Source organism: Diadema antillarum, unplaced genomic scaffold (genome assembly GCF_040938485.1).
Source record: "Diadema antillarum isolate AM-2024a unplaced genomic scaffold, OU_Dant_1.0 seq00001625_RagTag, whole genome shotgun sequence".
In the NCBI taxonomy this organism is placed as follows: Eukaryota; Metazoa; Echinodermata; class Echinoidea; order Diadematoida; family Diadematidae; genus Diadema; species Diadema antillarum.
The window spans coordinates 89,788-116,779 of record NW_027272334.1 but is presented as its reverse complement, the minus strand read 5'-3'; the positions used below and the strand labels follow the sequence as shown (position 1 = coordinate 116,779).

At 37.8% G+C, this 26,992-nt stretch overlaps 1 protein-coding gene across 1 annotated transcript in view; it reads right to left on the bottom strand.

Annotated features, from left to right (window-relative positions):
• The window catches only part of LOC139711199 (SEC14-like protein 2), a 39,642-nt gene that overhangs the window by 8,873 nt on the left and 3,777 nt on the right, over positions 1–26,992 (bottom strand). Inside the window, exons 2-5 of the mRNA XM_071623114.1 lie at positions 22,176–22,245; positions 21,454–21,497; positions 3,298–3,360; positions 142–235 (exon numbers count right to left, since the gene is read on the bottom strand). Coding sequence (XP_071479215.1) covers positions 142–235; positions 3,298–3,360; positions 21,454–21,497; positions 22,176–22,245 — 271 coding nt within the window. The remainder of the gene's footprint in view (positions 1–141; positions 236–3,297; positions 3,361–21,453; positions 21,498–22,175; positions 22,246–26,992) is intronic.

The window sequence follows — 26,992 nt, the reverse complement described above, 5'->3', positions numbered from 1 at the left end:
ATCAGAGTCATTTTCTGAGCTTGGGTGTACTGTTCTCACTCTGTCTGGAAAAAAAAAGAAGAAAACACAGACAGAAAATTGTGTAAGTGAAAGAAAAGCTAGAGGGAATGCAACCCTTCAACCAGCTTAGAGCGTGGTTACCTTTGAAATCGATGAGGCCAAATGGATCAAGAAAGATTGGTCTGCCGTCCTTGCCGAAGCCTATTGTCCCTCCTATTCTGTACTTCTCTAAGACCTGGTGATGTAACAGATGAGAAAACAATGACATAACGGGCGAAAAAAACAACAACCTGTCCCCATTGCATCTGGACCATGTATCTGGTCTATCAGTGAGTATTAGAGGAAGTTTTTAAACCACTTGTGCCATTTCTTTTTTCTCCAAGGAGCCACAGAAAATGGTTCCACAGCCCATTATGGCCCCGTAATACGGGCATTCTCAGAGTAAAGTGAATACCAGTAGCTACTTGCAGACATACTAGTACATGAAAACACAAGCACAAATGCCTAGGGTCTTCTTACCTCCCTGCTCAAAGCTAGCAGTAGTGGATGTTATATCACTTCATTTAACAGAAATTACTCCACGTGTGTGTGTGTGTGTGTGTGTGTGTGTGTGTGTGTGTGTGTGTTCACATGCTTTTGTGCATTTGCAACATTTGAAAAACTATACCTAATATAACATTCTTGAATGAAAAACATCAACAGGCTAGTGAACACTAGAGTGAAATTAAAAGGTAGCAATAAGGTTATAATTGTATCATTAAATGTCAGTGCTGAAACAAAAGAAAGCTGACAATGGGCATTTAGTAAAACTGACATGTGACCTGGATATCATACACTTAAAGGTCCAGTCTACCTTTGGGAGCAGTGATTGGAAAAATGTTCAAGATATCGCCTTTCATACATAATGTGTATCTTCTGTTGTACTACAAAACATCCTTCCATATAAAATGTTTGCAATAAAGCCTAGAATATAAGGAGATGTCAGCATTTTTCTCAATAAACCGTAACAGTAGACGGTTTAGTCTGGAAACATTTTTTATTATAACTATTGTTGACATTTTGCGTATCAAAAATGCTTAACATCGATTTCACTGATTCAAATTTTCAGTGGTTGTTTCTATCCTTAACCCACATTTCAGAACTATTTTAAAGCACTAATGCTGGGTTTTGTTTCAGTTGCAAACGGTATATAATGCCTTTAGCACTTCATATTTTCTTGGCAAAAATGGCAAAATGCTATTTCAGTTATTGAGTACGCACAAAATATTCCTTCCTCCTTATGAGAATCAGAAAAGAAGAGGACTGTCTAAAACTAAACATAACATAAAGAGCCATGGCTTCCTATGTGGTAAGAATTTTTCTGTTTTTCTAGTCGTGACAATTTTATTTCCTTTTAGATTCACTTGAAATATATGCCTGAACAAACTGTTTCTGATCACCATCTTTTAAAGTAACTTTCTGTTTGAACAGCATTTCTCCCCCAGAGAGATTTACTTTTAAGCAAGTAATGTAAAAAAAAAAAGAAACCAAATGATAGATTTGATATGTACTGCACTGTCGATCAAGCTTTGATATCTTTATTTACCATCATACATAAAAATGAGTAGCTTTTGTTTAACTACAATGCCTCATAGTTTTCAAGGTAAGACACTCAAATGGGAGCACCAAATCGGGACATATTATCACAATGTTTGTGTTAATGATTTTTATCAGCTTGGGCTTCACAGGGAATGGAACACTAGTCAAGATTCATCTTGAAGTTTGATGATGAAATATGCAACTGAGAATCATTTCCCTGATTGACAACCGATTGTTAAGTGTGTGAAGTTGAAACAGCAAGTGAAGAGGAAAAAGAAAAGGAAGGCATGTTTGGTAGCAATGGTAGCTCTTCAGTGAAGATTTCTATGGTATCTTTAAAATGTCAGAGACCCGTTCAAATGCTGCACGACAGAAGGGGCATTCGTTTTATCATTAAGCGTAGGTCTTGATCAAAAGGATTTGGCACCAAATCAAAATTCCTCTTGACCAGAAATGGATAATTATCTCACCTTGACCCAAACTGGACGATCTAGAGTGAATTGACTTTATTGTGACATCACAAAAAAACAAAACTAAATAACTGACCAAACTCTACCACCTGGTTTCCTGTTAGTTCACAATAGTATTACAACAACAACAACAACAAGTATGTTATGGCTATCTAACTTCTGCTCAGATAATGCTAGTTTCCTTTGGGCAATTCTGATTCAATAACATCAGATTTTACAAAGTATCCATGGGCTCTTTAAATTCCTGAAATAACTTCACACCTACATGAATGTCAATTAAAAAACAAAACTCTCTAGATATTAGACCACCTGTAGAGTCACTGCAATATGCCATGTGCAGGAAAAATATCTCTTCTATACATAGAATGCTTAAAATAAGAACAACCATTTTAATTGGCTTTGGACAAAATCCTCACCTCATCCAGTGGTTTCTATGACGACCAATGCACAAGCATGACTCTACTAGTCTACATTCAAGCCTGACCACGTCACAAGATTACTTTAATGTGGAAGTATACTCCCCATATGCAGGTCACTCGGAGGGAGCAGAAGATGCACCCATTAAAAGCCAGGCTGACACTTGCACGACTTTTGGCCACGATTTTGTCGTGGCAACGCACAGTTCACGCCAGTTTACGACTAGTTTGCGCACTGGCACGACTCGAGTCGTGCCAATGCGTGCCACAGAATCGTGCAAGTGTCAGCCTGGCTTTAGTCTATTATGGAAAGCTAAATGTACATCTCGTGGCTTATCAGCCAACGCAAATTGAGGATCATAGCAGAAATACAAAGTATCCATGAAAAAAAAACAAAGGTATATACATGTAGATGAGCACACAGACATATGGATAGATTAATAGATGGTTATAAATAGGAACACCTTCATGTTCATTACCACATAGACATTTTCAGTCTTGCCCATCACTCTCATTGACCAAGAGTAAAGAAGGCATATGTTATGATTGTTACAGGACAACTACAACCTACACTTTAAAAACGCATCTGACATTGAAAGGACAGCATATATGCTTACTATGCTGGTTGGTTTATACTCCTATAATGTTTTGAAGAAAAAGTCAAACATAATGGAATGTTTTCACATTCACCTGTCAAAGCAGACTTTTACAGTTGTGCATATTTTTTTTTTTTTTTTTTGGTAAGACTAATGAAGTTGTATTGTATTGGTTTACTTGAGAGAGAGCAGAAGAAACAGATAAATTGGGGCATGAAATTGCTCCCGAACGCTTACCTCTGGTGTCTTGAAATCTGACATGATCTGATCCACTTTGTTTTCTGCTCTCCAAATGACATCCTGCATTAAGATGAAAGAAAGGATCGAGTCCTCATGAAGCATTCAAAATCAGTTACCTGTCACTGCAATGATGCTTTAGAAATTACTCATACAATGTCGGCATAAATCTGAATATTTTTACATGATTGTATTCTACCTACTGTAAAGGCCATATATTCAGCTAGTCTAATTTTTCGCGAATCAGGATTTTCTGACAATTTCGCGAGCGGTTAGATTAGAGTACAGCGATGAAGTGAGAAAAGTATGTATTCAAGTCCCAATCATATCAAAGATTAGAGTTAATAATTTGGTGTGTTGTTAAATTTGTGAATGGCACCCAAGTTGCAAAATTCCTGAAAAAAAAAAATCTCGCAAACATGGCATATACAGTGATTTGTACCTCTTGTGATTTCACACATCATTCCAAAGTTTGGCAGCCCATAATGAATTTGGTAAAGCTCCATTTGCAGATTTTTGTTGTTGTTAAGTTTCTCACAGAATTGAACTAGAAATGTCCCTATGGGGACTGATGCCTCCGCCATAATGCATGATTCTCCCAATAGGTGTATAGTACAATGTCTTCACAATGTGTGATGACAGTTTCACATAACTGGCAAAATATTGAAATTACAGGTTTGTCAGAAATATCTTGAATGTTCACTTTCCTTGAACTGGGTTTGCTATAATTGTCTAAGAGTGCAGGTACACATATTTGGGGAATTGAGGATTTTTACTTCACTTCTAACTGACCCTTTTATAAGTTTATACATTGAGTAATTTTCAAGGTATGAAGAAAGAGTGTAATTACAGTACAAAATAGATTTTTTTTTTGCATTTAAACCTGACCTTTGACCCTTAACCTTTGACCTTTGACCTTCTGGCTGGAAATTTCCCGAAGAATCTCCAGTAGGTAATACATGTATATATTAAGTTTTAAAACTAATAATGCAAGCATTGCATATACTACTATATGAGGGAAAGTAAAATTTTGAGGAGTTGACTTTGACCTTTGACCCCTTGACTATTGACCCATGACCCCTAAGTTACCTAGATAATCCCTGTCAGTCAGTACATGCATATGTACCAAGTTCCTTGAAAATACATTGAACCATTTGCGAGAAAAGTGAAATTGTAACATTTTCACCTAACCTTTGACCTTTTGACCTTTGACCTTATGACATGAAACTCTCTCTGGAGAATCTTTACGCAGTAGTACATGTCTACACTAAGTTTCAAGAAAATACCTTCGGGCATTGCATAGATATGGGGGAAATAGCAACATTTTTAGCATTTGACCATGACCTTTTGACCTTTGACCTCTTGCCAAAGTCACTTAAATCTACTCAACTAATTGCCCCATCATACATCATCCTTGGACCAATTTTGCCCCATCATACATCATCCTTGGACCAATTTTGGTGAAAGCTGCTTCATCCACTTTTGAGTTATCACGTAAACAGATACATTTTAGGATTTGACCTTGATCTTTGACCTTTGACCTCTGTCCAATTTCACTAAAAGATTAATCAAGTCATTGTCCCATCATACATCATCCTCGGATGAAGTTTGGTGAAATTGGCTTGATCCAGTCTTGAGTTATCGTGTAAACAAATACAATTTCATGATTTGGCCTTGACCTTTGACCTTTGGCCTTTGCCCAATTTCACCCAAAATCTAATCAAGTAATTGCCCCATCATACTTTATACTTGGACCAAGTTTGGTAAAATTCCAGTCAATATAACTCAAGTTATCGCGTAAACGAATGCGGACGGACGTATGGACGGACGGACGGACAACCCGAAAACATAATGCCTCCGGCACCACTCCGTGGCGGAGGCATAAAAATAAGACTGCTGGTGACATCACAAGCTGTAGTAATCTTCTCATCCAGCGATGACTGAAACTTCAAAAATTCATAACTTATGAACGGATCATCGGATTTTCCTCAAACTTTCTTTGATACGTTCTACTAAAATTGCTGCATTCTCTCAATTCATGTGTGAATTTGTCCTTTAAAGAAACAAACAGTCAAGCCTGCCTAAGTTTACCTAACACAAGGCCAAAAATTAGTAAAGTCAAAGAAAAAGATTCATAATGGATGGATGTAAAGCATGTGATAATTCTATTGATTATGACAAAATTCATATAAGTGGAAGGATTTTTTTTTGCCAGTCCCTTTGCATTTGACTTGAACCCTGCTTTAACCTGTTGAGGACAAGTCCCAAGTACACTCGGGCAGGTGTCTATGGGAAATGCGTGTTGTAGCAAAATCAGCCCGTCCTCAACGGGTTAAAGTTGAGGTTGACTGTGGCGCACATTCCCGCTTTCAACCAGGGCATTTAGTATTGTATTAGAGCTGAATAGGAAACCCTCTCTTTTGTGTTATGGGAATACAATTGTACCTCCTTCCTCTCTTTGTCAGTCCAAGTCTAGCATTTCTTCTTCTTCTACGGTTCACTGCTGCTTGAAATCAACAACCTCAGCCATTGATAGAATGGAGGCCGGGTGGTGTCTCACAAAGAATTTAAGTTGATCTTTAGATTTTAGATCGAATCAAAAATTATGGCATGCTGCTGTGTGTGTCTTCAATAATATTCCAACTTCCTAATGAAAATGAACATTTTGGAGACTTTTCCATGCGGTCTTTCATATACAAAATAAAATAATTGACAAAGAATTTTTTTTCAAAGGTTTGATAGTAATTTGAAATTAATTCTGAAAGGGTGATAAAACTAACCTGGGCCCTGTTAATCAAAAGATATAATCGATTTTAAATTTCCTTAACACACAGGCTGCCATAGACTTATGATAGAAATCAACTTTATAATAAATTTTAACTCTTCATAAAACATGGCCCAGGGAAACCAGTGACACACTATAATTAAGATGATCTTAATTTTAACGATCGACTTAAATTCTATGTGAAACACCCTGGTGTAACACTCATGGTTAGAACATGGGGGGGGGGGAACCAAGGTACAGTTTGGGCAAGATGTCTTTGTGTTTTGCCTCTCAATGTGTTCTCCCCATGTGTCCCAATATGTCCCTTTGTGTCAAGGTGTGTTGTCCCATGCCCAGTGTGATTTGTCAATGTATTCCATGTTGTCCCAGCTGCGTCTCAGCATGTCATCCAGATGTATTCAAAGTTTAATCTTGAGTTCTCCTCCTCCTTACAGTAGCTGCGTTCAGACGAAGGCAGTTTTGGTCGGAGTAACTTCGGAGGAAGGGTCGGAGGAAGCTTGGTCGGAGGAAGGTTGGAGGAAAGGTCGGAGGGTGGTCAGAGGAAAGGTCGGAGGAAAGGTCGGAGTAGTGCCCGTCTGAACAAGGTCATGGTAACTTCCTCCGGTCGGGGAACTTACCACGACCTCTTCCTCCGACCAAGATACTCCTGAGTTTTTTCAGGAGTATCTCACTACCATGACTAGCCGGTCGGAGTAAATTGCCCGTGCGGACAAGCCCTCAGAGTTTCTATGACCTTACATACCTTACGACCTAAGTAAAACTTCTGAGGGCAAATCACAATGTTAACATTTTACGAGTAGGGCCTACACGTGCGTATGCAGTACAATTCTAACCTAGCCAATCGCGACGAAGAAGCTAGCACTCAGAAATTCTCATCAACAAGAATGGAGAAGACAAATGCCGCTGGTAAAAAACAATCGTATGCTCGTATGCGCTGGCGCTACCACTTCCGGAAGTTACAGCGACCCTCCACGGTGATCCCCACGAAGGACGTGGTAAATCGGTCGGAGTTTCTTCCCACGACCGTCGTGTGGACACAGGGTCATGGTAAGACTAGAAATACGTCTGAACATGGCTAATGTATGTGTTTTGGTTGAGTATGTTTGATGCAATGAGTGAAAGATACTGCACAGGTTCTGCAATGTGGACAGTATTGTAAAACCAGAAACATTCACAGCATGAAATTTTCACGAAATGGAGCTGACAGCCTTTTTCGCTGCATGAAACTTTCTGCAAATTGTCACTAGCATTCAATGCATTGTGTAGACAAAACCTTTTGCATGTCTTTTACTTTTGCCAATCTTGGCTCCTTGCAAAATTTGCAACAGTTTCATGCTCACATAATTTTGGGCTTTGCGGTACTGTAAAAGTGGATATTTTTGCGCAACTAATTTTTCGCGTTCGGCCGGCAAAGAAGAGTTTCGCCTGTTTTTAATTCCGCGGAATCAAGACATCAACTACTGGAACACATGGCAAGCAAACATTTTCGCGTGTTTTTTATTTTCGCCCTAGTTTCTGGTTGCGCAAAATGTGCGAAAATTTCAACACCGTAAAGCCACTTTTACAGTATGTTCTTGTGCGATAAGCATGTATACATATGTATGTGCCCTCGCTTGTCAAAAAAAAAACAACAACAACATGATAATGTATTCAAAGTTCAATGTATTTAAAGTATTCAAATATGTCGTTATGATTGTAGATGCATAACCTATGTTTAGCCTGTGTCCTCTGAACAACCATTAACCCATATCAGTATATATTTGAATATTTGTTGAATTACTTACCGGGTACATATATTTCTATCTTTCCTTGTTCTTCAACTTTTATACGTACAACTACATGTATACAATGTGTGTAATTCTCTTTATATATCCCTCTGCGCCTCAGAATAGGCCAATAGATCGATGGCACATTACAAATGCTGTACTTATCATTATCATAATTTATCATTATCATTATTATTATTGTTATTATTATTATTACTATTATTATCATTATAATTATTATTATTATTATTATTATTATCAGTATTATTTTCATTATGAGTGTGAATGTGTAGTAAGCTCACAGAGCATTGCATGGCAGAATGAAGTGATTTGAAAAACTGACGTGTCTGTCTACATTCTCAGTCATAGCATTCAACGGAGGCACAATCTAGTGCACAACGATTTACAAAGAATAAGAGGACATAACAAACATTGTGGCTATTACTGTAGGCCTATGTGCCATATATTTAGCGAGTCTACATACTTGCGAATCAGGACTTCAAGACGATTTTTCGAGTGGTTGAATTCGTGATCTTGGAGTACAGTATACTGAATGGAGGAATGTATGCGTGCACGTCACATTCATGTCGGTATCAGAGTTTATATTTTCGTGTGTCTTTAAATTTGCGAATAGCACCCGACTCGCGAAATTCGCAAAAACAAAAATCTCGCAAAATATTTGGCATATACAGTACCCTGTACCTCAGTCGATAGCGCTTCATGCAATCTATCCCGCCCACAGAGCTGGCAGTGAGCAGACTTTTTACAGCAGAAGAATGCAAACTATTTGAGACCATACTGTCCATGGCACGTTGTTGGCATCATGACAGATCTGTACTTGAATATCTCTCTTCTTTTGTTCTTTTCGCTTCCATAATCATGAATGCCAATATTATACATCATGCCATGTCATTTCACCACAAAATTCCAATATATGGATCTGCAACAATGGACGTTGTGCTATCCTTTAATTATGGGTATTTTGTGTTGTTTTGTTTTTCAATCAGTAAGCCCTTTTTCCGTATTATACAAATACAATCTATATATGTGGAGGCAGGGAGTGGCTTAGAAAGGGACGTGACATTACAAAATATGTGATGTTATATTGCCTACTAATTATGTCATATAACAGAAGGGTGTGTGTATCTTGGAATACCATCAAACGTGACATTTCCCAGCCAGTGAGATACAAACACGCCATCCCCATTACATGAAGTGATTATGTACCGGTAGTCAATTCTTGATGAGTACAACATCAGGACCAATTCCAGCGGGCTGATGTTGTCAAGATATCATCTAATTTATGAATGAGTCGGTGTCTTATGGTCCATGAATTAAAGGCCATTTGCGTCATCAGCTTTTACGTTCCTACACTTTTTACTGCGTGATCTAATTTTCCCCCGCACTGGATTTTTTTAGCTCAGCGATAGAAGCCTGTAGCAAATCTTGAGTAGATTTCTGAGTTGCCATGGCAATACTATCATAACGGAACAATACAACTACAACAGCAACAATAGATTCACATTCTAGGCTCCTACATCACAAAGCTGCTGAATCCCAAAAGCCTCTGTTAAAACTGTATCATCAAACCATCATGCAAATGATAGGAGAAGATCCTGTGTTCCACTTTGAACTGGTGACTGAAATTTGAAGCTGGAGAATGAAAAGAAGAGAAAGAAGTTTCTTATCCCACAATGCGAGAGTTTTGCCATTTTTTAAACAGTGAGACTTCATGTCCTTAGCACTGGCTAGTGACAAAGGAATTCAATATTAACTTTTGAATGAAGTCTTAGACATGTGAGGATATTGTTTACCCCACATATTTCACAAGTATATTTTCCTAATTGGGATTAGTACGACAACTTTTAAGTAGATAAGAACTACATTGCATGAAATGAGAAAGAAGAATTATCACTTTTTTTAGTTTTTTAGAGTTTCAATGTTTGAAGGCAATTATAGCCCATATTTAACCAGGAGATGTGCTAGTCATGTGATCATTTATACTGCAATTCTGAGCTGCCTGGATGGTGTCAAAACTGCTCAAATTTCTGTGTGATCTTCTCAATCATACATGTATGTTTATGATATGCAATTTTACTCATATGAAAAACTCAGTCACTACACCTGTGCTGCTATAGTGGGAAAGTTATAGCGATTTCCCACCTTGGAGACAGCACAAAATGCATGCCCTTGTTTTATAGGAAGCAGTATATCTTCATTAGGAGTTAATTTTGTGAATATTTATAATATCAGTCTTGAAAGGAAATGCTATGACCAGAAAAGGGAAGAGCATGCAAGTATCAAGTCGAAAAGAAATGACAACTCTTCTCAAATAGAATTTACCACCATAACGGTCTACCCTCCTCCCCCCCCCCCCCCCCCCAAAAAAAAAGAAGAAATAGTCCTCGGTTAGGACTGCTTAGCAGTCTCTGACTTATTTACTATCTACAGATTGAATATTCAATAGCGCGACAGCATGGAACAAGTTTGTACTGTGCATACTAATGCCTACTAAGAGCGCATGTATCACTATCCTTGTACAGTACTCACAAAGCAATGCTTGTTTTGTTATGTTGGATTAGTCTATGGATGAATGCAGCCATTGTCATAATGTGGTTGTAGTTGGCAATGACTGGCACGCCTGCTTATTCAGGGTAAACACATCAAATCTGGGGTATACCATGAAATCTTTGGTTTGCATATGTCACATAAATCAACAATACCGCTGGGGCACATAGAAAGAATGAGCTATTTAATAGCCAGAACAAGGACAAAAATTCCCTAGATGAGCAGCTCACTTCTTGAATGGTTTTCTTCAACAAGCAACTCAGTGTTTTACTATCAACATAAGAAAGAAAAAAACAACCATTTAAAGAAATTATTTTTCTCAAGCGTTTCAATTTTCGGAAACATTTTCATATTTTTCAGTATCTACCACTATAAATGAAATTCTTTGTTGATTCAGGTCTTTTCCTTGCAAATAACTGAATAGAGTGAGTCAAGTGTGAAATTCATGTTTTTATGATAGTCCCCCCCTCCCCCCCCCCCCAAAAAAAAAAAAAATACACCGAAGAATAGGTATACCCTGATCTTACAAGGTATGGGCCAAAATTAACAATATGCAGGAAGGCTGCTTCATGTTAGTCAGCAAATTGGTTACTACTTTAACAGAGTGTGGACAAGTGAGTTCTGAACACACTGGAGAATTGAAAAGAAAATGCCAAATTGCACCCTTGAAAATTACAATAAATGGCAACACATGAGGCAGTTCTTTGATTGATGGCTGAAGCCATTTCTAAACATTGAATTTAGGGACCAAAGAGAAGGAGAAATCTGTGTTTTGTTGGCTCAAATTAACTAAACAAGAAACAAACAAATAAACAAAATCCCTCTTTGCTGAAGAAGCAGTATCACCATGAGTATAAAAAAAGAACAATGGCTGTTCTGCGCACCTCAGTGCTCTGAAGCACTGTAATACATAATCACAGACGTGCTTGAAAGACACCCTGGTATTACAATCCCTTCTGAAAATCGCAAATGCTGGCCTTCCCATTAAATCACATTCACACATCTATTTCCAGCCATTATCACTCTCAGCGCACAAGGTTTTGTCATTCTTAGCTCAACAACAACAAACGAATGGTAACTATCATGACTTAATAATCATGTTTGAGCTTTCTATCCACATTGCAACTATTTGTCACCTTGTTTTACTATCCGCTCGATGTTTTGGTTTTGTTTTTTGAATGGCTGTACCCTATTTTGAGGGTGCAGAATCCAAATCTGGATTGCATATTGATAGAAAAGCTATAGCCGCACAGGTGCAGTGACCAAGTTTTTTTTTCTCTTTTTATATTAGCAAAATTACACATCATAAGGTTATGACTGGGAAGATCACACAGAAATTTTAACAGTTCTGACACCATCCAGGTAGCTCAGAATTGCAGTATAAACTAGAGAGGGGCCGTCAAAGGCGGCAGACCCACGCCTAAGTACAAAGTCGGGGTAAACATAATGTGCATTCGGTCATCTACCAGAATTCGGCCACTTAATTGCCAGTGTGCTTTATCACCAGCCAGTGAGTTCTACCAAAGATCGTACACTGAAGTGTACGATCTTTGGTTCTACAGTCACATCACACGCAAATCACATCATTACACATACGGTATTAACACTCATTCACGTACAGGAAAGTCCTTAAGTCTCCTCCAAAAATCCATCGAAAATCCCAAATTCCACCGTCAAAAGTGCAGAATCGGAACTTTTCCAAGCGCGCGCGAATTAAGTCCAGTTTTAAGAGTATTGTCTACGCGACGGGTCGCGGAAAAAGCGCTAAAAATCGAGAAATACGCCGTTTTCTTGCGGGATATTTTGATTATAGCAAGCCGAGAGTGTGATGATATCAAAGGTCGTATGAGTGTACGATCTTTGATGGTATCCACAAAAGCAAAAAAGAAAAACAAAATTTACGTACCCCCTAGGCAATTACCCCTAGGTTGAATGCAAATGTCTACTGCACCAGTATTCGGCCACCAACGAGCGCCGCAACGTCCCCGGTGCAATTTTGCACCAACAGTGTAGAGCGCGATGCATTTTCAGCGGCCTTGCACACGCATTGACATTGAGCACGCATATCGTGCAGTGTGACTGCGACCGAGCAAAATGCTCCTCCAACGAAAAAAACAATCAATGTTAATTTGAAAAATCATCAAATATCAAAGGTCGTATGAGTGTACGATCTTTGATGGTATCCACAAAAGCAAAAAAGAAAAACAAAATTTACGTACCCCCTAGGCAATTACCCCTATGATTAGTGTCTACGGGAATTATTCAATGCAAGGGTTGAATGCAAATGTCTACTGCACCAGTATTCGGCCACCAACGAGCGCCGCAACGTCCCCGGTGCAATTTTGCACCAACAGTGTAGAGCGCGATGCATTTTCAGCGGCCTTGCACACGCATTGACATTGAGCACGCATATCGTGCAGTGTGACTGCGACCGAGCAAAATGCTCCTCCAACGAAAAAAACAATCAATGTTAATTTGAACTAGAAATGTCGCTATGGCGACTGGTATGCCTCCGCCATAATGCATGATTCTCCTAATGGGTCTATAGTACATGTGGACAATGTGTGATTACATTTTCACAAAATTGGCAAAATATCAAAATGACATGTTTGTCACAAATGTATTGAATGTTTACCTTCCTTGACCTACACGTGTATGTTTAATTGGATGAATTGGAGGAGAGCATGTATTTGGGGATTTAAGAACTTTAACTTGACTTTGACCCTTTCATAAGTTTATGCACCGAGTAATTTTCAAGGTATGGAGAAAAAGTGCAATTTCTGTATTGAACAGTAAATTGTTATCATTTTCATCTGGCCTTTGATATATAAGAGAATCACTGTCGGGCAGAACATACATAAATATGTACTAAGTTTCAAGATAACTTGAGCCACTTCCGAGATATGGAGAAAGAAGTAAGTTCAGCACTTTCACTTTGACCTTTTGACCTTTGACCTTCTTGGCAAAAAAAAAAAAAAATCCCAGATAATTTCTATTGGGTTATACATGCATACATCAAGTTAAACAAAAATAATCCTGCTGGCATTGCATAAATATAAGGAAAATAGTAAAATTTTGAAGTATTGCCTTGACCTTTGACCCCTGACCTTTGACCCAATGAACCCTGAATTCCCTAGATAACCACTGCCAGTCAGTACATGCATATATACTATGTTTCATGAAGATACCTTGAACAATTTCCAAGATACAGAGAAAAAAGTAAAATTTTAACACTTTACTTGACCTTTTGACCTTTGACCTTTTGACCTCATGACCCCAAACTTTCATCAGAGAATCTTAATTGGGTAATACATGTACACACTAAGTTTCAAGAAAATATCTTTAGGCATTGCATAGATATGGGGGAAATAGTGAAATTTTAATCATTTGACCTTGACCTTTTGACCTTTGACCTTGAGCATGTGCACCCAAAAGTTGATAGGCACAACTTCACCCCCTAATACACATACATGCCAAGTTTCATTAGGATACCTCAAAAGGTTTTGGTAGTTACCCTGTCCACAAAATTCATTACGGACGGACGGAAGGACGGACGGACGGAAGGACGGACGGACGGACGGACGGACGGACGGACGGAAGGACGGACGGACGGACGGACGGACGGACAACCCGAAAACATAATGCCTCCGGCACCACTTCGTGGCGGAGGCATAAAAATCATCAAAATACGGGCCAGTTTGTGATGACGGAGAACAAACTTTCATAAATCTAGAAGGACATAGTCCCTCAAATAGGCCTAAACGTAAATTTCGGAATTCTTACGAACATTTGAGCAGCGAAGTCGGATCGTTGGGGAGTTCATGTGTTCGTATGGTAGCGGAAAATCGCAAAGTGAGAAACGGGAAATTTTCGGAATGGTCACTAAACCATGGGGTCAAAACTTCAAGGTCACACAGAATTTGCAAGGGTCAACCGATTATCACCAAAATCTAATCGATTCTTTCCTGTCATTATCCAAACATTCCCTGAACATTTCGTGCAAATCCGTTTACCCGTTCTCTTGTTATCTTGTACACAAACAAACAAACAAACAAACAAACAAACAAACATACAAACAAACAAACAAACAAACAAACAAACAAAAAACAAACAAACAAACAAACAAACAAACAAACATACGGAACCCTTTACATAACCCCCTGCCGATTTTCATCGGCGTGGGTAATGATCACATGACTAGCACATCTCCTGCTTAAATATCCCTCACTGCCTTGAAACACTGGAATTCTAAAATACTTTGAGATTTTTTCTTTTATTTGGACAATAACAAAAAAAACTACTTCTCCCCTCAGACACTACTGGATACTGTATCAGATGATAATGTCGAATGAAAGACAAAATGTTTTCTTCCAGAAAATGCACCCTCAGTGATTGCTTGGACAGAACACATGTAGGCATACATCACCACCTTGGTCACATGATCAAGGCATGAACATGAGTTGCTATTGATAGTGACACCAACACCAATTGCTCTTCAATGAAGACCAATGTATCGAGCAAAGTCACTATCAATTGTAGCAATTTCCAGTACAATGCCCCAAACAGATCTTTTGCTCTTCCCAAAGGGTTCAACGAAAGTACTGTTCCGACACTGATTTAGTCAAAGCAATCCCAATTTACTTTATTTCGCTGTGCATTTTACCATTCTGTCGCTCCTGAGCTGCTGTTTTTACTACGTTAAATTGTCTCTCTTGGAATAAATTTTCTCCTTGAATAGCACAATAATCACATTCCTGCTCTCCAAGGACTACATTTGAATACTGAATCCAGGCATAAATGGTATTAATACAATCGACACGACAACATTTTCAGTCACTTAGACTTTGAATGCATAACACATAAAAGGTATATCAATATCGCCTCTAACTCTTTCCCAATTCTTCGTTTTTTTCTTTGTGAGTCAAAATGAAGGAGAAAAATTCTTGTAAGCTCAGATAGTATTACCTTCCTTTAGAAAATAATAATAATTTAATCTTTTAAGCCTTCAATGTACATTACATGAACTCCTAACAGGTGCCACATTTCAACCATCACTGATTGAGAACTTGTAAGTCAATGAAATGGAGAGAGTTTCAATGGTCCTTGAAAAGTTTTCTTTAGCCCGTTGAGGACGAGTAAAGAGTATACTCAGACAGGTGTGTATGGGAAATGCGTGTTGTTGCAAAATCAGTCCATCCCTAACGACTTAGGGTGCGTTCGAGCGCTCTAAAGCGAACCAAAGCGAACTGAACTAAAGCGTACCGTACCGTACTGTGCCAGTTTGGGAGCGTTCGAAAGCTCTGTGGAGAAAGCGTACCTCTCGAGTTATTTTTAGAAAAGGTCACGCTTGTTTGTAGCGAGAAGGTCATTCACCTTGCGCTTGACCTTCTTACAGCTGCCCCGAACAAAGAGAATGATGTTTTTGCATTGTGACGTATGCACATGATAACGCGCATGCTTTACAACGAACTTATGGTACGCTTTGGTACGCTTTTGGAGCACATCGGGAAGTGATCCACTTTTGGCTCGGTACAGTACGGTACGGTACACTTTAGGAGCGTTCGAACGCTCCTCTAGCGCGGTACGGTACGGTACAGTTCACTTTAGGAGAGCGCTCGAACGCGCCCTTAAACTAAAAAAATACTGAATATTGTATGGTGTTATGTGTTCTCATTAAAACAGTAATATTAGTCGCAACTGCACAACGCAAATCTGGGGGGTGTTTCATCACGTTAGTCAGTGCTGACAAGTTGTCAGTCTCTGACAATCACCATGGTAACAGTCAGTGACCAGAGCATCTCAGCCAATCAAAACCAAGGATTTTGCTGAAATTGTCAGTGACTGACAACTTGTCAGTGCTGACTAAATTGATGAAACACCCCCCTGAGAAGGTGAGGATGTCATTGTCTCACATGTATGATGAAAATTTATCAGCTACAAGGTATTACGTTGCTACTGGATCTTGTTTTACCAAGAACTTCATTACTAAAATTAGATACTTCTGCATCAATGTCTATCAATTCCTGTCTCAGCATTTGCTATCAAAGTTACTGCTGAACAATAACCATCCCTCAACAAACATAAACTGTATACGCCATATATTTCGAGAGTCTAAATTTTCGCAAACCGGGAGTTCCAGATGATTTCGCGAGTCGTTAAATTTGCGATCGTAGAGTCCTGTACTGAACGGAGAAATGTACATGTGTATGTAACATTCACATCGGGATTAGAGTCATATTTTTGCATGCCTTTGATTTTGCGAATAACACCAGACTCGCAAAATTTGTGAAAATAAAAACCTCACGAAATATTCGGCATATCCAGTATCCTAACAGGTGTGTTTGTCATGGAAGACATGCGCAACATAAGTCTTTCGTCCTATTTCACACATTAACAGGGATGTTTATGTCCACTGAAATCCTCTCTCCACCCTCCCCACCACAGACAATGTACAAATGTACATCCATGGAGCTTGTACATTTGTAGCTCCATGGTACACCAAAGCAACTAGAATCGGTCTATGGGTGGAAGAAAATAACAGGATTTTACTCCACAGGCTCATTCAATTTTGTGGTGACGAGTCTGAATTCAGGACTGCAGGCTAATATTTTTGTTTTCTTTCTTTTTTTCTTTCTTCCTTTCCATCTGGTTCATTTCCCTTCCATTCAAGTTTGCCAGGCCAGATTTCAGTTTGGCTCTGTGCCAGGTCGTTGGTTCAACGAAAGAGTTGTCCCATCATGTGGCAAGGGAACTTGGCATCGCAAATACAATAGTACTTTATGCGGTTGAAATGGATAAATATGTGCTCTCACGTTAATTGAATTTCACCTGTTTGTAGCAAAGGAGTGAGAGGGGAGAAAAAAAAAAGGTGCACTTATCGTGCAACTCACTCCTAGTACAGAATTAAGGTTTCCAAACAACTTCCATAGGCGTGGCAGTTGATACACTAAAAGCTGTTTTGATTATGTGGTTAGAAATGTGTTTCTGAAATGCCAAAAGAAAAGTGTGATTGCAAATGCATTTGAACCAAAATGGCATATTTGTAGAGTTGATAAATGCAAAGTCATTTTGAAATGCATCAGGTAGCTCTCGGACCAGCCTACACCAACCATGGCCAACTACAAAAGTGTACATTGTACACAGCTGCTCCACGGGTCAAACTGTGCAATGGAAGTGCACAGTGACAAGGTCTTCCAATGGACTGATGAAAGAGTTGATAAACATTACACCTCGAGAAACGAGATCTGAGCGACATTTGCAAACACCTTTTGATAGTGGGTGTTAAATATTTATGCTTTTCAAACATGGAAAAGTGGATAAACACAGCAATAGACAACAGGTTCTCGGGAGAGGAGGGTGAAAAATGGTAATTTAAGTCAATGCCCATTTGAAGTGTGCAGTTATATGACATTGATATTTCTCCCTTAATCACAGCATTTTTGTTTTTTATTTACTAATGATGTTCTCGAAGTTTAAACATTCCTGTAATGATGTCAGACCCTTTGAATCAAAATATCACTTAAATGTACAGGTCAAGGTTCATAGTTATGTTGGTAAACTAGATGAGTAATCTTCTTCCATCACTCCCCTCATTTTATATGCACTTCTCTCATGCTGTGTTTTAAGACCATATGCCTAACGTGCACTAGATTAAACCTCACTGCTATAAATTACTCCGACAGTCAGAGTGGAGAAGTTTTTTGTTTTTTTTCCACACATGCTTTCCTAATTACTTTCATAGTTCATATTTGCACTGGAAGTATATCAACATTCAAAGATAAAGAGTGATTACAGTATTATCATATATGCCAATGTGATACTTGCTCAACATACATGCACTATTGTATCAGCCGTTTTCATACTCCCTCAACTCATTATTCCTCATCAATGTTCACATTTTACATTTGTACAGGAATGTGCTCTGAAAAAGATGATGAAAACAAAAAAGCATTTTTCATGTCGATAGATTTATTTCAAATGAGAAATTAAATTAGGTAACGAGTGTGGAGAAAGATTTGAGGGAAAATAAGAAAGAGACAGAGAGAGAGAGGGGGAGAGATGGAGGCAAAAAGAGGATTATATAGATGGAGACACAGATGTACATTTGTATGTACATGAATGTAGATAGATAGATAGATAGATAGATAGATAGATAGATAGATAGGTAGATAGATAGATAGATAGATAGGTAGGTAGATAGATAGATAGATAGATAGGTAGATAGATAGTTAGATAGATAGATAGTTAGGTAGATAGATAGACTGCTAGGGAAAGAGAAACTGAGCAAAGTTTGTGTAACATTGCCCTAATGAAGTAAGCCTTTGGCTGTGTGGGTACTTCTTTCCTCTATTTGTCTTTTTTTTTTTTTTGATATGCCACCATAATACTCAACAATCCTCCATGCCCCAATAATTCCAGACCATGGCTTTGTCCAAGGAGGAAATGAAAGCTATGAGTAGGGGTGAAGGGAGGAAAAAAAAAAGTCTTGTCAGATATCACAACTGTGTGACACAAAGACTATAAAACAAGTGTCATGTACAAGGCAGCTTGCCTATTGCTCAACATGAGGTGAAGTTCAGTCTGGGCAAAGGTGAGCAGACCCCCTGGTTTCCTGCAGGCTAAACTCTCCCATTATATAAGAACATTCTGTGACAATGAATAGACTACCAGAACTTCAGGTTTTTTGTTGTTGTTGTTGTTGTTGTTGTTGTTGTTGTTGTTGTTGTTGTTGTTGTTGACAATATAATGACGTCGGATTTGCACTATCAAATCGTCAAATGGTAGCAGAAGGCTGTTTTGACACTGAAGTAATACAGCCTACAATGTTTGGCAAAATTTCCATTTATACATGTAGTTTAATTCTTGACTCTCTCACACTTCACAACCTAAAAAAAAAAAAAAAAAAAGTTTTCTGGCTTCTTATTCCTTTTTTTTCTTCTTAAACCAGAAAATGGTACACCAGAAATACATTGTAAAACCAGAAATATTCCCATGCATTTCAATTTCATGAATTTTTCAAGAGCCAAGATTAGCAAAATTAAAATGCATGCAAAAGTTCTTGTCTACATTTTATGAATTGAATGCCAATAGCAATTTGAAGAAAATGTCATGTTGCAAAAATATCTTGCTTTACAGCATATGTACTTGTTTTAATGCAAAGTGTGATTATGCCAATGCAAATGGGCCTCGTATCTATGCTGTCTCTAGAAAAGTATGCTTGATTGAACCAACTCTCACTACATTTGTTTTAAAACATCTCATTTTTAATACCCAAGCACTGTAACATTACATCAGCTACAAATGTGTATCTCTGAAATACCCTAGCCATCTCTCGTTTGTAAATATTTTCATTTGTTAAAGGGTGTGTACAGTTCTGGTCGAGGTGAAGATTTAGCTTTTAACGTTTTGTGAGATATTCAGAAACCACTCTATGAGATGTCAAAGAGCATGCGGTTCTAGGGGTATCAAAAGTTTATTTGATGAAAATCGGTTTTGAAATGGCCGAGATATCCAAAAACAAGGTAAAACAAAGAGATACTAATAAAGTTGGGGCATGTCGCCTTTTATTATTAGCACTTTTTTGGATATCTCAGCCATTTTAAAAATGACCAATTTTCATCAAATAAATGTTGAATCCTTCTTAAAATCACATGCTCTTTCATATTTCATAAGAGGCTTTTCATTATCTCACTTAGGAATATTCAAAACATGAATCCCTACCTCAACCAGTACTGTACGGTCCCTTTAAGTTCTGTCTGTTGTCATAAGTTTTGGATAGAAAGCAACTGACAAACAGATTCATCCCAATGCATGTCAACTACTACCATCTATTTTCAACAACGATGCTCTAAAAAAATAGTGAAAATGGCAGCACAGCTCTGACATCGTGCCCAGCATTTTTCAAACTTTATTAAACAGGATTTTTCAACTCCACTGTGACAATGTGTTTTTCAGTGTCCATGCTCAAAACACCTTTCACCATGGATTATTTTTTTTTTTCTACATGTGAATATCTCTTTGGCCCGACCGATGCTTTCAAACATTATGCAGTACCCTGGCAAACAATAATGGGGGGGGGGGGGGGGGGGTGGACAGTGAGCCTCATGCTCACCTGAGCATTACTGTCTTACTGTAAACAACCACGGCAGTACACAGATATTATTGTAAATAGCAGACAAGTGGGGTACCAAGCTGAATTCAGTGAACTGAGCTGGAACAGCTATGGTACCATTCATATATAAAATAATTTACTCTTGTCATATCCAATACATCTCTCAAGAAAAATATTCCATTGTTCTCAAAAATCTGTAACTGATAACTCTGTACATAACAACCACAGGATGTACATGCAAAAAAAAAAAAAAAAAAAAAAAAAGTATCATCAAATTTTAAAACAAAGGTCAGTAAAGCTGAATTTGTGTTGAATACAGATGACAATATTTTGGCATGTTGTCAAATTGGCAAATTATCAGACTACCTACAAATTTCTTCAAAATACAACAACTGCAAAGTAAATGAAATATGAGATAAAGTGCACCACACACTTAGCTCTGGCTGCCATTCTATTGTGTTGCCAAAAAATTCTAAAAACGAGTTAGTTATGGACCCTTTGGGCTTTGCCCCCTGCCAAGGTTAAGTAGGGCTAGCATGAACCCAAATACTCTCTTTCCTATGTGGAAGATTCTTTCCAGATTTTAACCAAGATGAATAACATCTGCATTTTTTTCTGAATGAAGATGAAAATATGAAAATATATATGCCATGATGATCAGCAGTGTGCAACTGAAATCTAAAGCATGTGAACTTTTCTTTTTTCTTTTAAAAATAAAGAAGGAAAACTAATATTTGCAATCCAGTCATTTACATTTTTTTTTTACTAGAGGACATACAAGTTTATGTCGCTTGTCACTTTTACACAAAACACTTACACAATGTATATATTCATGCAAACCTGAACTTACGTTAGAAGAGATTTCAAGTTGTATACTTGCTTTTGGATTACACATGTAGTACTATGAATGTGGACAGAACACTTACTTTTCTGAAGAGTCCCTCAGCTTTCTTGATGTCAAACCTTTTGGCTGATGACAGAAAATAATAAAGAAAGAGGAAACATTCGCTCATTATAAAGATTAATGCACCATACAGTATAATAAACAAAATATCATCATTACTAGGGCACTACAGCAAATTGGAAGAAAGTTCTGACTGTCACAATGATGTTGGATAATGTTAAAGGTACCTGAAGATATGCAAACAGGATGAAAAATTTAATCATGGTATAAATTCAGCTAAAACGAATACAAGTTACAAAGAACAAATCTTTTATCATTTTCAGATTTTTTATCAATCTTTCAAGGGGAGACAGTTGCTTGATCGTTCATAATTATAAACTTTTTTATCACTCTTCATGAAGTCACTGTCTACAAAATAGGTGAAAGACCATGTGACCTAAGAAAAAGGCAGGAGTTTACGAATTCAAAATAAAAGGAACATATAATTCATTAAATATTTTTTTTTATATTATAAAATCTATGATATCAAGGAACATTACTCAACGATTTAAACAGCCCAAACACTCTTTTAAGTCTATTGTACATTGCTTAATTACTCATATGAAACAGTTTTCATATGACATATTCTTGCTTTGTACACTCATGTATTTCTATACCTTAATAGTTTTTGTAATTCTTTTAAATATTGTTCAATAAATAATGACATAAAGAATACAAAATAGTTAATCTTCTAGGAAAACATACCTCTGAGAAACCTGCGTAACCAAAAGTCATCGTGGTATGGCTGTATGACATCCGACACTCGCTCCTTAAACTGTCAAACAGAGACATGTGACATAAAAATTAGGCAAATTTAGTGCTTTTCAACCTGTCAATTTCAATTGTCCAGCAATGAAATTTAAAAAAAAGTCCTGACTTTATTCAGCTTTTCTAAATATTATTGGCAGAATTTAAGTGTCAGCACACAACTCAACACTTGGCTCAACTATCATATTCTGCTATCAATTTCGCATACAAATATTTAATCACTGACTATTATCCCTACTGCCAATTTGAACGGGTGTCATTGTATCACCTTAAACAAGTTTACCAAGCAAAGCTTGTTATCTCTACTTGTTTGCTCCTGGGAAACAATTTACTGCCAGGTTTTACCTCTTCAGAAAAGATAGTATAGCACTGTGGGTTGAATAAAATTGAATTTATATGATCCTGCTGTTGTCACTACACAATTAATTTCATTTCGACCTTGACATAAACATGATCGAGATGTTAAGAATTGTGTGTTAAAAGAGGAAGGGTGGGACCATGATATAAAGGCTACCCGCACGTATACATTCAAAAACAAACACGTAAAGGAACAAAAAAAGTGGATTCTAAATGTGCGACGTTCAGGCTGAACAGACCTGTTTCATAAGCAGCATTAAAGGGGTGATATAGTTTTGGTTGAGATTGGGGGATTCAGATGTCAACTTTTTGCAAGATAATTAGAAACCACTTATGAAATGTGATAAAACATACAATTCTAAGGGGAATTCAAATTTCATTTGATAGAAATTGGAGTGAAAAGTAAAACAAAATGGTCCTACTAAACGGTGGGTCCCACCTTTCATTAACCTCTTTGTTTTTTGGATAAAATTATCTCAGGAGGATATTTTTAGTTGGCATGAATCTTTCGCAAACAACCAAGATTCATGACAGTAAAACACACACACACACAAATGTTTGTCTACACAATGCACTGAATGCCAGTGCACTGTTGCATCACACCATCTTGAATGCCAATTTGCGAAAGTTTCATGCCAAAAAAAAGGACGTCAGCTCAAATGTGCTTAAATTTCATATCATGAACCTTTCTGGTTGTAGCTCAGACACAATCAAACATGCAAACATGAAATACTATGGTATCATTGTCACCTCACGCGTGTCCAATCCACACGCAAACCAATGAATGGGCATACATAATGAGAGTTGTCATTTGAATAGAACTACATGTATCACTGAGCACTATCATCATAGATCCATTATTGTGCATCCATTGGACATGGATGTTCGAGACAAACGACATTTCATATGCAGAATTCTGATTCAGTATCCGCTTCAGGGTCAAACTGGAACTTAACATAAATACTGATTACTTTATGACGTAATAACTTCCAGGAAAGGACATTCTGATTAGATTTTTTCATTAATTGGGTTGGAGGTATGTACATCAAAACCCAGCCGAGTTTGTACACTACACCCATAGAGATGAATGATGGTATATGGATATCATGCAATTTCTAAGATTTACTGTAAAAGTGGATATTTTCGCGCGACTAATTTTTCGCGCTTGGCCGGGTAAGAAGAGTTTTCGCGTGTTGTTAATTCCGCAGAATCAAGACATCGCGCACAAGGACATATGGCAAGCAAAAATATTCGCGTGCTTTTATTTTCGCGCTAGTTTCTGGTTGCGCGAAATGCGTGAAAATTTCAACACCGCGAAAATTTCAACTTTTATAGTAATGTAAAACCAGACATTTAAAGAGGCGTGAAATTTCTGGGCATTGAAGCTGACAGTCTTTTCCACACATGAGACTTTCATGAATCACTGACCATTACAAAATTACAAGAGTAGCATATGTACCGGTACTCGTCTGTGAAAACAAAGTAACTTTCGCATGCATTTTACTTTCGCGAATTGCGGCTCCTTGCAAAATGATGTGTGAAAGCTTTGTGCATCCAAAGGTTTCCTGTTTTGCAGTAACCCTCACAGGACCCTTAGTTCAATATTTCAATGCTACTGCACACACAAAACTCTCTTTGCAAGATACTGTAAAGCAAGATTTTTTCGCGGCAAGAAATTTTTGCAAATTTGACCTGATGGCTGCTTTTCCGCCCATGCAATTTTGTGAATTGCCGAGCACTGTAATTCAAAAGATACAGTGAAAACAAGAACTTTCTCATGCGTTTTAATTTTGCAAATCGTGGCTCTCGCAAAATTTGTGAAATTGAAATACATGCAAACACTTTTGGTACTACAGTAGTGTAGAAAATTTGCTTGAATGTGAAAAAAGTAAAAAAAAATATCCTTGACATGTGGGATGACTTGTCGAAGACTATCTAGCAATATATCACTTGCGTAAATATTCTAAAGAGAATGGAAAATGCCACTAAACACAAAACAACAACAAACAACAACAACAACTTGCGTAAATACTCAATTCTGAGTGATACACACCATTAAAACCAAAACAACAAATTATTTCCTTGTCAACAAGGACAAGACTAGGAGAACAAACATCCATACACACACACACACACACACACACACACACACAAATACAGACAAATATGAAACAGAAGTATTAAAGACCCATTTGCCCTTACAAATGAACTTTGGCAATGGTATTGCACCTGAATGCAATGCAGGGCACTCTGATAACCTCAGGCAGTTTTTGTCTGCTTCGACAACAACAGGAATAAAAGAAATCTAACAGAATGGACTGCATTCACATGGAAGACAAAATTTCACAAGGCATAGTATTCAATACCATGATGTGTTGGTGTGTTGTAGAGATGGGGGAGGGGCAGAGAAAAGGTCAATATATTTCTGGGGCAATTATATTCACCAAGTGAGCAGCTCGGTTCGGTCAAAGCCTCGCACTACTTCCAAACTTTAACCCGTTGAAGACGGACTGATTTTGCTACAACACGCATTTCCCATAGGCACCTGCCCTGGTATACTCAGGACTAGTCTTCAATGGGTTAATATGTGTGCTCAACCATGGAAATATCAACATTGCTCAAAAAAAAAAAAGTAGAAGAAAATAACTACATTCACATGCACAAAATAGCAGGATGACAATCACGCTCCAAATCTCAAGATTTTTTGCAAGCATTCACATGGACAGAAAAGCCCATTAATTGTCAATCAATAAATCAATTATCTATTGTTCTTGCACCTCAAAGTAGCATGGTGCACACACTTACCTAATATTTTTTTAACACAATTTGTCATTTGCTAGAACGTATGAATTTCTAGCTGCGGTAAAGACAAGCTTAAAGGGAACCATTGGGCAAAGACTTTGTTTTTGCTAAATTGTCAGATACACCATTCATAAAACACGCTTTTAAATCACAATTATTTCATCTGATATACACTTTGTATTCCTAGCTTTATTAGATACATAGATCATACAATTTATCCAATGATTTTAAAGCAATGAACATGTAACATACATTGTTAAAGTGCACAAAATAGACAAAAGCTGCCCCAAAAAAAAGTTATGCACTGGATAGACACCACTGTAAACAACATTGATAATACTTAAAGGTTCTCTTCAGAGAAATCATAACCAATTGATATTTCATTGACATATTTTGTGTTGTAAAATCAGACAAAATAAGTCTTTCTTCGTCCAACAGGTTCTTTTAAGTCAAATGATAAAAGCTTGACTTAAGAAAAAGAATTAAATGAACATGAAAAATATAATGCATAATCTATTTACATCCCCGTCATAGGTATGGGATGAATTGAAACATCCTAATTCCCTCTCCTCCCCTTCACCACTCTCTTCCCACTATTTTCCTCCCCTCTCTCTTCCAATTCTTTTCTTCCTCTCTCCCCCTATCCTTTGCTCTCCTTCGATACTTTTCGTCCACTTTCCTACAATCTTTTTTTTCCTCCCTTCTCTTTCTACCCTACTCCTCCCCTCTCTCCTCTACCCTCCTCCTCCACTGCCCTCCTATCCTTCACTCTCATCATATCTTCCTCCATTCTTTTTCCATCCTCTTCTTTCCCTCTCCTCCCATCCTTTACTCTCCTCTTGTATCTTCCTTTGAACATTCTTTCCCATCCTCCTCTTTCCCTCTCCTCCATCCTTTCTCCTCCAATCTGCTCCCATCCTTTTTCTCCCCTCTCTTCCATTTTCTTCCATCTTCTTCATTCCTTCTCTTCCCTTCCACATCCTTCACATCATTTGTCTCCATTTTCCTCCCATCCTACTCCTTCACTCTCCTTTTCTTCTCCCCAGCATCCTTCCTATTTTCTGTCTCGCTTCTGTCTTTCCATCCTGCTGACTGCAATCTCTTAGCTTCCGTTCTCTTCTCTTCATCATTTTCGTCCTCCACTCTCCCACCCTTAGCCATTCCTTATCATCCCAAGTTCCTCATCTCGATACACACAAGAACATAATAAAAAGAAAATACACAAGTCATAATCACACAGAAAACACACACATTAATTTGCTTTACAGAAGAAACAGAAAAAAAATGCAGATATTTTTGTCCTCTTCTTTCATATTCTCTTCATTCTATTCATTCACAAACATGGCACTAAAAGGTATCAACTTCATTTCACATGAAAATTCATATCTTTAATTAACCCATAGGACGAGTCCCTTTAGTATACTCGGGCCAGTGTCTATTAAAAGGGAAATGCAGGTTGTAGCAAAATCAGTTCACTGACAACGGATTAAAGGAGACCTCCATATGATATTTTGAACAAAAATTGGTCATACTTGGCAGAACAGAGTTCCAAAATTCATAGTGATAGGGATGAGCAATAAGAATGTTGGCAAGAT